We start from the raw sequence: 16,100 nt of genomic DNA on the forward strand, positions 1-16,100 counted from the left end.
CCACTTGGGAATTTTTTTTTTTTTTTTTTAAGCTAAGAGAGCAAAACTCTCTCACTCTAAAACACACGCCTACAATCACAGGTACGCATTTGTGCATAGAAAGATACGTGAGTGGGTTCCATGTAAGTCTGTCTTTTAATGCTAGCATGAAATTATGGGTAGGTATAATACATTGCTATATATGGCAGATGTGTAAATTTAACGAATTAATTTTACTTGTTCCCTTGCTAAAATTGGGTTTTAATTATAAATTTCAATTTGAAACATGTCAAAGGGCCCTAGCAATTCCATGTGTAATTAACATATTTTCCCATATGTTTGGTAGAAGTATGGAACTGTGGGATAGCTTTCCTGATCAACAGAACATGGATAGCTATACAGAATCTGTGAAGTTCGATGCTCGCTCAATGACAGCTTTGCTTCCTCCGAGTAAGTAGAATAAGGGTGGGGTACCCATGGAGATCATCCTTAGAGTTAGTGATACTGTGTAAAATTATGGTCTTGAGACTTACCCTGATTGTTTATATTCTATCTGCAAGGGTGGATTTCAAACCTGACAGATGGAATATCCCATCTTGCTTATATTGTGGTTGCTCCTTCTCTTTTTTTCCTTCAATTTTCCCCCTTTTCTTTATTTTCTCCTTTTCTTTATTTCTTAATTTTTTTCTCCTTTTTTGTTCAGCCCCTCATAGAACATTAATGAACAATGTTTAAACTTATGTTTTAATTTAGGAATTTACAACCTGACAATGAAATTTCCTTCTTTTTTATTAAACAATAGAAGCAATGATATAGGATAGAAATTTTTAATGAATGTTTATTTGCTTAATCAGAGAAATGTCTTCCTCTGCTAATAAGATTCCCCTCTACACCGAGGTATCTTTTCTACAATTAGCATCTCATTATGTGAATTGCTGTTCCATATAAACAAATAATACTAAAATATTAGTATGCTCTGAAATATCCAGAGAATGGGCTTCATTGATCTGTTCCAAAGTCTAATCAAAATGTGAATCACTTTGTTATTTCATTTTTTTCACATTGTATTCAAATCATAAGAGGCATCCAAATACAGAACTATTGAGATGGAATTAAGAGAAAATTTACATAATTGTCGTTGAGAATGTTTCTCTTATCTCACTTAAAATCTGAAAAAAAATGCATAATAGTTGCTTGAGAAATTTTATTTTCACACAGAATATATTCCTATGTGAAATAGAAGAATAAAATTTACATTTGCATGTATGTTGGTATGGAATCAATATTAAAATTTACCAACTAATGCCCCCAAATGAGACAAGGACAACTTGTAAAGGATAGTGACTTTGTCCTGGATGTTTGGTTAATGGACAAGGAAATCAAATATCCATTCTGATGCCTGTATTGACTTCTCCTGTGCCTGTCCCTTTTACTTCTCACTGAATAAACGCGAACTAATTTTTTTTCCCTTTTTATTCCAATAAGTTTGATATTAACAATGCAATTGGAGATTTCAAAAATTTTAATTAAGATGAGTAAGTTTTCTAACGGTAGGTTGGGCTTCTGTTTTTTAGATCCTAAAAATGGCCCAACTCTTCAAGAAAAAATGAAGTCTTTCAGAGCTGCGCTGATTGCCCTTTATGTCCTTGTGCTTGTGGTTCTTGTACCTGTCATCGGAATAGTGGCAGGTACAGTATTCTAGAGTTCTGGAACTCGGCAACTCATCTTGTGAATTAGTTATTGCAGGAGCAAAAAGAAGCATTCAGTCTTTTTTTTTTTTTTAATATTTATTTGTTTATTTAGGCTGTGCCAGGTCTTAGTTGCAGCATGGGGGATCTTTAGTTGCAGCATGCGGGCTTCTTAGTTGCCGGATGCAGTCTTCTTAGTTGTGGCATTCATGTGGCATCTAGTTCCCCCACCAGGGATGGAACCCAGGCCTTCTGCTTTGGGAGCGCAGAGTCTTACCCACTGGACCACCAGGGAAGTCTCCAGTCTTTTCTATATGGGAGATTCATAAGGGTAGCTTCACATCACAAAGTGTTCCTGAAATTTATTGCAAGAAAAAAATAGATTCTGCAAAGTTATGAAGTTAAAAAAAATTAAAAAGAAATAGCATGGAAAATGGAAGTTTGAGATAAAACTATAGATATGTAAAGGTAAGATGGAAAGAATTAGACCATTTAAAAATGTTATCCTCTGAAGTCCTGTGTATTTCTAATGGTGCATCATAAATTTCATGGTAAGTATTCTCTTTGCCAGTGTGAAGATATAAGCATGATCATTTATATTAACAATGCCTAGAATATAAAAACAAACCAGTTGTTCAGGAAAAACACTTCTACTCCTAGTAGTAAGAGCAGAAAGAAGTATTCCTGTGAGTCTTCAAACAGAGGAAACCTCCTAAAATAATGGCCCATCCTTCAGTAATATTTGTACAGTTTATACGGCCACATGTTTCATAAGGGTATTATTTAAAAATATCTCTAAAAATAACCTGATAGTATCCTTTCAAAGAAAAAGAAAAATAGAACACTTTGCTTGGGTCCTGCATGATGTTTTCCAGGTATTTTTTTTGGAGAGTTTGGCTTGAATTGGGGATAAATTTGAGAGTTTCTACAGGGGCAGATGGTTTGCATGTGACTCAAGCAAATCTGTAAATATTATTTTCCTCAGGAGCATTTTTGAGGGATTTGATTGGCATTTGAATTTATATGCCTTGTAGCTCTCCTCTTCTCTGTGAGTGGCAAAATGTCTGGACATGTGCTCGAATAGAAGATAGACAGGGACGAATGTATATTTTCATGTGCATGCTAATCAGCTTAACAAGAAAATGCTCCTAATACAAGGCCAAATCCCTTCCGCCAGGAAGCAACCTAGAAAATATATTCTGCTGAGAAGGAAACGATAATGAAAACAACTGTGACATTTTTGTAACACTTTTGAGCATGTACTCTGTTCAGGCCCTGGGCTATACATTTTCCGCAGATTTCTTCATACACCTTACAGCGACCCTCAAGCAGACGTATGCTTGCCCCCGTCATCCACAAAGGAAACTGTGCAGCCATGGCATGGGAGTTCCCACCCATGACTCCTGACTCCCAGCCTCTGTGATCTACTGTCTCCCAGTGCAGTCAGGTTTTTAGAACAAACTATGGCTGGCCAATTAAAAATGAAAACAAACACAGAATTTCCTTAATTTTAGCCAGGAAAATATTTTCCATATGTAAAAACCAACTCCTATTTTGAAACAAAAACGTTAGCCAACCACAACAAACTAAACCAGTCAACCAGTGAAACCAACCACAGCCATCTGAGTAAAAGAGCCTGATGTGTTTGTCATGAAACAACTAACTTCCTGATGAACTGAGGTTATCTATGTGCTGTTTATATATGTGCTTATCTGTAGTTTGAAATGCATAACTGAAAGATGTGTCATTGTTAAGGATCCTTAGCTATCAGCCAGGTAGAATTTGGGTACATTTTACCACTTTTATACAAACCTTGGCCTGCAGAGCCAACCTCAGGGAATGCAACTTCTTTCTGTGAGGCCCATGCAGAATGTGGACTGAATTCTGAAAAGCCTTCAGGGTTCCAACCAAGTTCAAAAATCTCTGGACTATTAGAAAATACTACCAAGTCAACACATTTGTTCTAGGGTTGACAGTGATTGATTTGAGGTAGCATTGTTTCCTGAAACTATAGCATGTACCTGTTATGATTGACAAAAAGCTAAAAATGTTCAAATCTTATAAGTTCACGTTAGCACCCAAATTCACCAGAATTTGGAACAGATCTCCCTGTATCTATCATACTTGGATAATAAACAATTGACCATCCATGCATGGCTGTAAGCTATAGGTCAGAATATTTTCCAAAAGAAAACTAAAATGTAATACATTATCTCTACTTGATACCAAAAAATTTCAAATATAGACAAAATGTATCCCAGAAATGATAGAAATTACTCTGTTTTGGCAAATATAAATCAGTAGATTAAATGAAATATTATACATAAAAACTCTAAAGTGTCTTACACACTGAAAGATATTTCTTAATTATAAAATCGTCTCCACATGCTACCTTTTCTTCAAGAAGCTACTAGATCACTATCATAGTATAACAACATATAAGATTGTCTCTGAAGAATAGGGTATAATCTAAGATTAATGTTTATAAATTGTTACTGAGACACTGAAGATCCTTTAGCTCAAAATAACATAAATTTTTGGTAGAAGAAGGTATTGCCAACATGAAAGAGTAAATGTGATCTGTAAGATCAAATATAGCTCTCTCTCTAAGTCTTTGCACAAGCCAGAACATTTATCTCCTTTCAGATGTAAAATAGAAAACTCACAGAATGCCATCTCTGATGATAAGGAAAGAAATGAACATTCGAAAATATGAACTCTGGCATTCTTTACCTAGATTTGTGATACAGAGTTAAACATTTTTAAAGAAAGTAAGATTAAATTAGTTTCAGGAAAACAAGCAATCTTATGTTTTTAAATCCATAAGCAAAACGTAGCCTTTATTATCAGCTCATGTTGAGCTTGGTGTTGAAGAACAATCCTTGGTCACATGACATTTTGTCACATTAATTCTTCTTTCTATACTGTGAAGAAGTTTTTGCTTTACCCATATGAAATAAAAAGTATTTCTAATGAAAGCAAAATTACATGGTTAGATCAATATGCCTATTAAAGCATATATGTGCGTTAATATATGATATTTGTTTTTCTCATTTGGGATTGACATGTATGGATTGACATGTATATATTTCTGTGTATAAAGTAGATAAGTAATGAGAACTTACTGTATAGCACAGGGAACTCTATCGGGTGCTCTGTGGTGACCTAAATGGGAAGAAAATCCAAAAAAGAGGGGATATACATATACATATGGCTGATACTCTTTGCTGTATGGCAGAAAATGACACAGCAGTGTAAAGCAACTATACTCCAATTTAAAAAATTAAATAAATAAAGCACAGATACTACCTTTCTCATGGAACACCCAACCTCCTCCCAATTTTTTTATATTACACAATATTAATTCCCCCCGTTATCAATATTGGGCGTGCAGATATTGAATCCAAAATATTAATAATAATTACAAAATTGAAAAGTATCACATGTATTATGTGCCAGGAAAAGATCTAAGCACTTTGCATATATCAGCTCATTTAATTATCTAAACACTGACTAGTAGTATCCCATTTATACAGGCAGTGAAATGGAAGCATGGACCAATGAATTTGCTCAAGGGCACAGTTTATAAAGGAAAGGGCAAGGATCGCTAATCTAGGCAGTTATCCTCCAGAAGCTGGATTATTAACTGCTACCTAAAAAGCAGTAATCATCATAAAAGAAAAAAATTTAAGAGACAAGTTTGAGATAATTTTGCAAGTATTGTTAGTTTAGATTTCTGATTGTTAGAGTCAAAATCCATTCCCAGTCAGTTTTCTATTCCCAGAGTTGCTCAAGCAGTGCTTTATATATAGTAGGTGCTTAATAAATAAATCATAGAATTGATGAATGCATGAATGAGGCTGTCAATCCAAAACTTGCTCCCCACACTTAATAAATGTGATGAGATCCAACTGAAAAATACACTATTTTGTCTAACTTATTGATAAATTTAGAAGTGTAAAATAATACACACTCAATATGGCCTCCATTGTGGATTATATTAAAATGTAGTCACATATTTTATTAATTCAAATAAACTAATTTTAAAGAGAATGTAACTAGGAAAATATGTGGTTTTTTTAAACTGGGATTTAATTGCACCTGCAGTTTAATACTCATTCTTAATATAATAATAGCTGCAATGGCAACCGTCATCAGACAGCTTCTTTAAGTAAAGGCGGTGAAGACTCTGTAACCAAGACGATATCTTTCCAGGATAAGGCACTTTGAGTAGAGTTTTCGTGTGTGCTATCTGTGTGCTCTGCTATTTGCATGTCTTATATCATTCATCCTCAGCATCACTGTAAGATCGTTATTACTTTTAGATCTTTGGGGAGACCTAATCAAGGAGAAGATAAATAACTTGCTCAGAGTAACCCAGCTAGTAGTTGAGGAGTGGGACTAGATTCCAGAATCAGGCAGCTTGTTCCTGTACAAACACCAAGCTCCCATTTATATAACAGGTACCCTGAGCTCAGCGTGGAATTCAGTGTTTTCCATGAGTTATCTCATTTAAGTCTCAAAACCTTATAAAGCTGATACTATTGCCATATCATTTTATTAAGAAAGCTGACAGATCAGATATTGCTATATATGTATGTATACTTTTAAGCCATACGAAGTTACTCTTTATTGATCAATAATGGTCAAATATGAAAAATCTTATATATTCAAATTAATATGGTTAAGAGACTGGTATATACATAGATAAAAGGTATAAATTATATAGATATATAAAGAGAGATGAAAATAACAATCAAATTTTAACCATCACTGACTAGAAATAAAATGATGTTTAATATTTTCTTGTGTATAATTATGTATTATTTTTATCTGCAAAAGTAATGTTTATGCTTTTCATTTTTTTGAAAGTATAAACATATTGCTCTAGATCCTTTCAGAAGGATAATTAGCTTGTTTAGAGAGCATATCCCCATTTGGAAATATATATCAGCAACTATATATGCCCCTAAATACCGTTTAATAGAATTTTTTTACTCAGGAAATAATTACTCATAATATTATTCATCAAAATTTTGAATATATTAGTAGGAACAGAAGCAAACTAAATGTAGGGGTATTGTTAAATAAACCTGGTAGAATTACACATAGAATAGTATAATTATTCAAATTATTTTTGTAAGTCAGTATTAAATAATATGCAAAAGTCTTAATGATAGAGTGCTAATTAAAAGCTGCTTTCCAGATTGTATATAAAATCTTGCTTTTGTGATAATAATATGATAGTGGGAACATAAATTTGATACATATAAACCAAAATGTTGGCACTTAATTCAAGACCATGAGATTAATGGTAAATTATTTTTCCTTATTACTTGTCTTCTCTAACTTTTCTGCTGTAAGTATATATTTTATAATAAGTAATGAGTTTTATTGTCTTATAAAAACAATATTTTTTAAAGTTAAAAAAACTTTTTTATCCAGTTTCCTGCTCTGCCAACAATAAATTAGGTCTTTGGAAACTGAAAATGATAATTCCCTGCTAGCTTAGGATTCTCATGATAGAATAAGGAAGATGAACCAACAATTCATTCATACAGTGGATAACAGTAATATTTCTATTTTTGTTGATACCACATATTGTTTTTGCCACATTATCATTTATCTTCATAATAACTAACATATTCAACATGTTTACTTCAGACACTGTGTTAAGCATTGTCTCATTTTATCCTAACAGCACACCTGAGGGCCAGGATACAGTGTACTTCATAATCTGTAGCATTTGCTTACTCTCATAGCCAAATGCAATGACCCAGAAGATTCATCTAAACAACAATTCAGAAAGAACGACTTAACCGTGGAATGAATTCTAATGTAAAGTGGGAAAAGGAGACTGTTTGCCTTTCAGCAGTTATGCCTACCTTGGTTCATACTTTGTATATTTAAAATAAATACCTGATTTAGGATAGCATTCAGCATGTTAGAATGAGATGAAGTGATGTGGAATGGTATGGTGAATGCATTTAAGGATACAGGTCATGACTGTTTATTTTTACTTAATTATGCAGCTCAACTCCTGAAATGGGAAATGAAGAATTGCACAGTCGGTTCAGTTAATGCAAACGATATATCTCCACATCTCTCAGGAAAAGGAAATGACAGTGAAGAAGCAACGAAATTTCGAGAAGTCATTACGGAACGCATGAGCAACTTGGAGAAGAGAATCCAATATCTTTCAGATAATGAAGCTAACCTCATAGATTCCGAGAATTTCCAGAATTTCAGTGTAACAACTGATCAAAGATTTAATGATATTCTTCTCCAGCTAAGTTCCTTACGTTCCTTCATCCAGGAACATGGAAATATAACAGATGAAATCTCCAATTCATTAATAAGTCTGAATACCACATTGGTTGATTTGCAGCTCAGTGTTGCAACACTGAATGTCAAAGTCCAAGAGAAGGTATTTAAACAACAGGAGGTAAGAGTTTTGGTGTTGGAAGGTCATATGCTGGGATTGAATCCATCTAGATCCCATCTCCTCAGATAGTCTAGGAAGGACAAAAAGTTGCAAAACCTGTTTCAACATCATTCTACTTACCCCGATTCCTCTTTCAATCTTACCAGAAAATTTCAAATGGATTTACCTACTGCCTTCTCCAGATTCCCAGCTAAAGAGAGAGTTTGTTTGTTTGTTTTTCATTGAATATAAACTCTCTTAGGGTATTTTAATTTTATAAATACTGTTAGAATGCCTCTTGAGACTCTCTAAACTAATTATAGTTGTTAGATTATCTTAGCAGATTTGGACAGGTAGACTCTGTGTATTTGCTAATTGTATAAGAAACCCAAAGTTTCTTCATCAAAGGAATGAAAACCTTATTTACATTAGTAAATTACAAAATCTAAATTTTAAAATAGTTTGTCATTCCCAAGAAGTATCCATAAGTTTTTATGCGTAAAGATAACTATAATTAAAGAATAAAATTTGAATAATGTAGTCAACATCTTATTACCATCACAAGATCAAATACACAAACACAAGAGAGCAAGACATATTCTAGACCAGTTGCTAGCAAAAGTTTCTTTGCCAAGGTCCAGATATAACTCTTAGGCTTTAGGGAGCACATGGTCTCTTCTGCAACTTCTCAACTTTGCCATTGTAGCACAAAAGCCGTCGTAGACAGTACGTAGACAAATGAGTGAAAATGTGATCCAATAAACGTTTCATTACAAAAACAGTCTTTAACCCATAGGTCATTATTTTCTCACCTTTGCTCTAAACTATTCTATGGCCAGCCCTCTGGGTTACTTTGTATTGATGAGAAAGAAGTTAAGAAGCAAGTTGTTTAGTTCAAAACTGGATTATTTTTTGTTGTTGTGTAGTTATAATTGTTCCATTCCATGAATATATAAGGATATGGATAACACTTCGTTACTGTTCATTACAAAAAATAATCTTCGTATTACAAAGTATCTAAGCCCTGAGATCATAATTAATGTGAAATCTATAAATTTTCCACCATTAGTTCAGCAAGGCTGGCATCTTTGGAGTAGACTTTACTTGACCAGAACCATTCTTAATTAATGAGATTGTTTTCTCTATAGATACAATGTTATGCAGTGGTGATTTTTGAAAATGGATATACCTTATAGAGAGTAAAAAGCCTCTAAAGTTGTAACATCAAGTGAAAACCAACTAAATTATTAACTAGAGAATAGGCTAAACAGGTTAAGAAAGAACATTCTACATATTTTTATTTGTAAGATGCAATCACTGAGAAGACAATGACATTGCTGTTTAAATATGGAGACTCTGTTGGTGAACCTCATCCCAACACCAGCCTCGATATTCTGTGTCTGGTCCTTGTCACATCTTCCAAAATCTGACTGTTAGTGTTTCCCACATGGTTAATAAGTACCTAAGCATATCAAATGCTGTTGGAATATCAAGGACTCAAGCTATGGAGGAGGTAGAGAAAATTCACAAAGAAGAAACTGTCCCCAGGACTGAGGAACATGGGAGACAGAGGAAAATAAAATGTCAGCTATGGGAGTAGAAACTGATTAAATTGGGGGAAAAGAGGAAGGGAGAAGAAATATTACTTTGTGTGGAAACAGGATCAGAAGAGCAGTGAGACAGGGTGAGGAGAAAAAGAAGATGGACACGATGAAAAAATAATATATTTGATATTAGTGATGTCCCCAACTCATTAGAGATTATAGAATATCTATGAGCCCATGTAAATGAGGAATTGAAACCAAATTGGAAACGATTTGAAGGCAGTAGAAGTCTTGAACATGTTTGAAGTGATACTTAATGGAAATAATCAAAATCTGGTGATCAGTGAGATGTTTCAATTCAGAGGGTTTGCACTTACATTTTGGAAGGGGTCCCAGCATTAAAAATGGGGGTACAAGGAAAAGGAGGAACTTCCAAAGTTAATTTTTTTCCAAAGCTATTTTTTTAAGACAGTAGTCACTTGTAGAGATTTGGAATCTAGGTCGGTGCTAGTGTGTGTGTGTGTGTATGTGTGTGCGTGCGCACGTACTTGTTCACTGAAAACAGTATTTGCAATCTCATTCCCATTGCTTAAAAAATTGTATTCATCTTTGACTCTTGAGCCCAATGCAGGAATAAGTAAATTAAATGAATGCCTCAGTCAGTAAATGCTGTTTGAGGAAAAGGCTTATAAATAATACCAGCAAAATATTTATCAACGACAGACGAAGCATTCATTTGAAAGACAAAAGAACACTGACACAAAATGAAAGAGAGAGGTGGGATTTATCATCTCCATTGTACATAAAAAGGACTATAAAAATGCAAAATTAAATGCCTGTTTCTAGCAGGGCTGCTGCTGGTAGAGTATACATGGTGTGTGGGAGTGCTGTATAGGACTTCTAAAAATATATCAAAGGCACTTTCTCCCTAATAAAAGTTATTTCAAGTGAAATATGGTTAATGTGAGCACCATAAGCAGTTTTCAAAGAAGGAAAAAAAAGGCAGCCTCAGCTTTAGGTATGAAAAACATGGGTGACTCCCAAGGTTTAGGTAGCAAAATCACCAGCTAGTCCCCTCAACTTCACTCTGTGTATTATCAGGAACTAGCTGACTGCTGGAGCAATGTACAGCCTCCTAAATGACGTCCAGCGTATTTAGCATGTTGCTGAGCTCTACAAACATCTATGTTTATCAATCTCCCTTTACACCATGTTGTATGGAAAATGCCAAATAGGGAGGGAGGCAGGAGAGGATAGAGATATTCTAATCTAGAAATATGTTTTAGATGGGGGAAGGCACCGTTGGAGCAGTAAAAACTGACATCTCTGCTTGAGTACAGTGCCATTGTCATGGCAGATCTGGATATATGTTCATTTCTCTCCAAAGGTTTTACTTGACTCTCTTCCCCCTCCTGCTTCAACTTGTCCAGTCCAGTCAAGCGAGGTGAAATTTTCATACCTGAATTAAGGAACAAGACACTACTGGTTAATTTCTGTGCGCAAATGGGAAATGAGAACCTATCAACAGTTAGACATAGAAATCCTTAGAAATGTATAGAGCATACTATGGGGACAGAGGATGCAATAAAAGTAGAACAGAGAAACAGAAAACATTACCAAGATAGATGGGAAGGTTGGGTACACTTGAAAGAGAAAGCTCAGCCCCCAAAGGAAAACCAAGAAAAACACTTGAAAAGTAATAAAATATTGTCAAAAACTTTATGAGTGGATACTTAACCTCATCATAATTTGAAAAGCAAATGAAGCGATTTTATTATGTTTACTCTTACTCTGCAAACTTAAATATATTGATGATACCCAGGATTTGAGTGCAAAATGTAGGCATTCATATAAATACATTGAGTAAGATTTAAAAAATGGTCCCATATATTTGGAGGGTGGGATGGCAATAGTGAACAAAAATTTTAATATTTAGTCCATTTGAACAGGTCCACTTCCAGGAAGCAGTCCTATAGAAGTGCTTGTATAAATATGTAGATATATTTATAAAATGGTGTTCATTTCAGCATTATTTATATGCAGCTCAAAACTCTATCAATAGGAATCAAATAACTTATGAAAAATACATACAATCTAATTCCACTTAAATCATAGAAAATAAGGCAGTCTCTAAGTATCTTAATAGGTAAATATTCTTGATATTATTATTGAGTGAAAAATGAAAGCATAATCCAGAATGTAGTACGATCTCTTTTGTTCACAGTCTCCAGATATGCACACATGTATATAAATACACACAAAATATATATGCATTTGAAAACATAAAATAATAATGAAATCTCAAAACAGAGGCAAAAAAAACCTGAACATAGATATTGTTAACATGCCAGTTGAGATTTTATTGAGTCTGTAAAGCTATCTTTAATGTTCATTACCACTAAGAATTATGACATTAAACTTTGCTATTGCTGTAAAACAATTTAATGTACAAATCTATTGAATTTATAGAATTGGAATTACTCTAAATGCAGTATAAAGAATTTTACTTCAGATAAATTAAAAACCATATGCCATATGACAAGTTTTTTATTTTATTTTATATTTAGCATTCCGACATGTATGTACTGGGGAATAGAAGCATACCTTAGGTATGTATTTAACCAGTTTTTTTCTGGCAGAGGGTGTGAAAATTCAGCTATGCAGTTAAAAAAGGAAATGCTTCCAAACCAGAGAATTACTATTTTAAAATTGTTCTCTAATTTCTATATTCTTATTCCATCATATTACTGTAATATACATTTTTTTAAAAACTTGACTTGTAGGGCTTTTTAAACTTATATATTTGATAATTATGTGTGTAACAGAAATTGCGATGTTTGCTTATGTTTCATAGGATATGAGTAAATTAGAGGAGCGTGTGTACAATACATCAGCAGAAATACAGTCTCTGGAAGAAAAACAAGTGCACTTGGAACAGGAAATAAAAGAAGAAGTGAAACAGTTGAATAACATCACTAATGATCTCAGGCTGAAGGATTGGGAACATTCTCAGACGTTGAAAAATATCACTTTAGTTCAAGGTAAAATATCTTCTCATTCCTCCAGAAAATGGCATACTAAAAGGTACTGATATATGTAGAAATTTGATATTGGAAATTCTATGGTTTTAAAATAGTTTTGGAGCAAGCATTTACTACAAACATCCAGAGGAAGGAGTCCTGAGGTCATATCAAGACGTGGTAAGATAACAGTGTCTTGGTAGCCTTTAAATGGTGATCTTAAAAAAAAAAGCAAAAAACAAATGAAATCTCTCTTATGGTTTAATGAGTTACTGTTTAGAATTTCTCATATGTACTGAAGACAAATACATGTTTTCTGTAAGGCACAAAGTTCTCTACCTGTCTAAAAATCAAGCTTGTTAATTCTATTTTTCTAAACTTTAAGATTCTTTCTTTCTTCTTACCTGATTGATTATATTATTAATTAGAAAGGTCTTTTGAATTCTCCAAAATAACAATTAATTTGTCAATTTCTTCTTCAGCTCCTGGGAGTAAAACAAGGTGAACTGCATCTTACTGACTTCTGAATTAGTATATATGTCATATATATTTATATATTAGCTTTTAGTCATTATTTACATTAAAAATTTTTTTTTCATTTTTTACTTTCAACCTTTGCATTAGGCTTGTCTTTTGTAAAGAATAGTTCTTAAAATTTACTATGCAATCTGGTCATCTATTTTCACCATATTTATTTCTGCTGTCATTTTGTGCTACATTTCTGTGCAGTTCTATATTCCTTTTGCTTTCCTTCCTTGTCAACTTTTGGATTATTTGATTTTTCTCATTAAATTTTTCTCTCTACCAAAGGCACCAAAAAGATTTTTGGAAACCTTATATTTATTTTTACTTTGCTGATAGTCATCCTTAAAATTTATCTTAGAGTCACAAGTTGATCAGTATCTTCACCTTCATCCTGAAATATACAAGGAACTTGAAACCCTCTTCCCTGGTTTCCTGCTGTCTTTGAGTATAGCTCATTTCTGTTTTATGTATTTTTTAAACCAAGAATTCAGTCAAGATTGTTTTTCTTACGTGAGACAGACAGTATTTATTTAGATTAGCCCATGCATTTGCCAGTTTTTCCTCCTTCTAAATGTATCTGTGACATTTCTTCTGGGATTATTTTCTTTCTTTTTTGTTTTTTTGTTTTTTTTGTTTCTTTGTTTATTTACTTATTTATTTATTTTTTTGGCTGCATTGGGTCTTTGTTGCTGTGTGTAGGCTTTCTCTAGTTGCGGCCAACAGGGGCTATTCTTCGTTGCCATGCGCGGGCTTCTCATTGCCGTGGCTTCTCTTGTGGAGCATGGGCTCTAAGCACGCGGGCTTCAGTAGTTTGTGGCACTCAGGCTCAGTAGTTGGGGCTTGAGGGCTCTAGAGTGCAGGCTCAGTAGTTGTGGTGCACAAGCTTAGTTGCTCCACGGCATGTGGGATCTTCCCAGCCCAGGGCTCCGGAAGATCCTACGTGTGTCCCCTGCATTTGCAGGGGGATTCTTAACCACTGTGCCACCAGGGAAGTCCCCATTTTCTTTCTTCCCGAAGTATTTTGTGGAGATTTGCTTAGTGAAAGTCCATTGGTAGTGAGACCTTTTGATTTCATTTTTTCTATTTTGTCCTTGATCTTTAAAATTGTTTTACTACATACATATTTCTTAGGGTGACAGTTATTTTGGTTATTTACATTTTCTTCTGGTTTCTGCCCTTTCTTATTGCTTAAAAAATGATTGCTGTGAAGCTACTTGTCATTCTCTTTGTCTTTAATACATACAATTTCCCTACTTTGTGTTTTTTATATTGACAGTTTTTTTCCATTTGGCATTTGTTTGACTTCATTTTCTTCCTAAATCCACTTATATTTGTGAATTTAAATATGTTGTAAACTTGGGAACATTATCGGCTTCAGTCTCTTTGAATATTGCCTCTTGACAACTCTCTCTACCCTTTCCTCTGTAACCCTAATTAAATTCATGTTGTATCTTCTCATTCTAGCCACCATGTCTAGTTAAGCTCTTCTTTACACTTTTAATTGCTAATTCTTATTAGTAACAAGAGAAATAGAAATCCATGTGATTTCATTTTATATAACACTAGTTTAGGATAATTAAGAAGTCTTAGTGTCCAAGTTTTTACAAGAAAAGAAAAATTTAAAAAATAAGTCCCAGAGACAATTTATAGTACAATTTTTATTTCTAATGCTCATAATTTAGCAAAAGTAAATAATGTATATTTACAGACCCATACACATTTAATGAGAATGGTTGTTTTTAAAATGCAAGAAAATGAAAAGCAAAATTCAGGTTAATGATTATTTTTGAAAAGCAAGAAGATGAATAAGATGGGGGAGCAGCTTGATAGATAGCTGTTTGTTGGGTTGAATGTTGCAGGTATATTTATTAGTGTGCTTTATAGCTAACTTATATAGAATATATTGCATGTATTCTTTAGGTATTACATTGAAACCAATGATAAAGAAAAATTGAATTAATTAGCTTTCTCTCTAACAATTAGACATTCCACTTGGGATTTCAAATAAATATCCCCAACTTTACAAATCCACGCCCAAATCCTTAGTTTTTTTTGTTTTTGTTTTTTTTGGCTGTGCCATGTGGCATGTGGGATCTTAGTTCCCCGACCAGGGTTCAGAACCCGAGGCCAAACCCTTAGTTCTTGAGAGCACCTACTCTCATCCTCCCCTCAAATCTGTTGCTTTCCTAGTCTTACCTGTCAATTGAGTCATTGCCCAGCTGGCAACTCACTTCAAGATCTTGCGAGCAAGTTCTGATTTCTCTCTCTCACTCCCTATCCCCAATCCATATATGAGTCCTGTTAACTCCCCTTGCATACAATAAAGCTCCTTCTTACAGTCTCCTCTGCTACTATTCTAATTCAAGCAACTGTATTACAGTCTGGTGCATTACATCAGCTTCCCAGCTGTTCTCCGTGATTCTACTCTTAATCCATTCTATAGAGAGCAAAAGACTGTTATCAAAATAGTAATAGTAATAATAATATATTATTAGATCTTTTATCTCTTAAGACCTTCCAATATCTTCCCATTGGACTTTGAATAAAATCTGAACTCCTACTTGATCTGGCACCCATCTGCTTATCTGCCCTCTTTTCTAATTTTCCCTCTGTCTAGCTTGGAGATCTGGAAGAATGAAAGTGCCTTTGAACAGTATATGTTAACAAGGAGGAAGTGCTGGTTTCACTTCTTGCTGTCGTAATCTGCACTAGACAGCTCTTTCGCCCTTTAACTGTTTTTCTCTTAGCCCTCCATTCCTTCTTATATCCACTCAGAATTACCTTTTTAGAGATAATTTCTCCCTCCCTCATTCTTATTTCTCTATATCATGATGTGCTTTAACTTCCTCAGAGTATTTAAAACTACATGATATTGTTTCATATATACATTTACTTGTTTAGCATAGATCTTCTCTAATAA

The 16,100-nt window shown here is 33.9% G+C and overlaps 1 protein-coding gene across 2 annotated transcripts in view; it reads left to right on the top strand.

The window, feature by feature from the left end:
• The first annotated feature begins 329 nt into the window (after positions 1-329).
• Positions 330-16,100, top strand: part of MSR1 (macrophage scavenger receptor 1) — a 58,983-nt gene continuing 43,212 nt past the window's right edge. For both annotated transcript variants that reach the window (XM_057697350.1, XM_057697351.1), the window contains exons 1-4: positions 330-429; positions 1,554-1,667; positions 7,700-8,112; positions 12,490-12,676. In XM_057697350.1, the coding sequence (XP_057553333.1) occupies positions 330-429; positions 1,554-1,667; positions 7,700-8,112; positions 12,490-12,676 (814 nt within the window). The remainder of the gene's footprint in view (positions 430-1,553; positions 1,668-7,699; positions 8,113-12,489; positions 12,677-16,100) is intronic.

This window comes from Hippopotamus amphibius, chromosome 10 (genome assembly GCF_030028045.1).
Source record: "Hippopotamus amphibius kiboko isolate mHipAmp2 chromosome 10, mHipAmp2.hap2, whole genome shotgun sequence".
NCBI lineage: Eukaryota > Metazoa > Chordata > Mammalia > Artiodactyla > Hippopotamidae > Hippopotamus > Hippopotamus amphibius.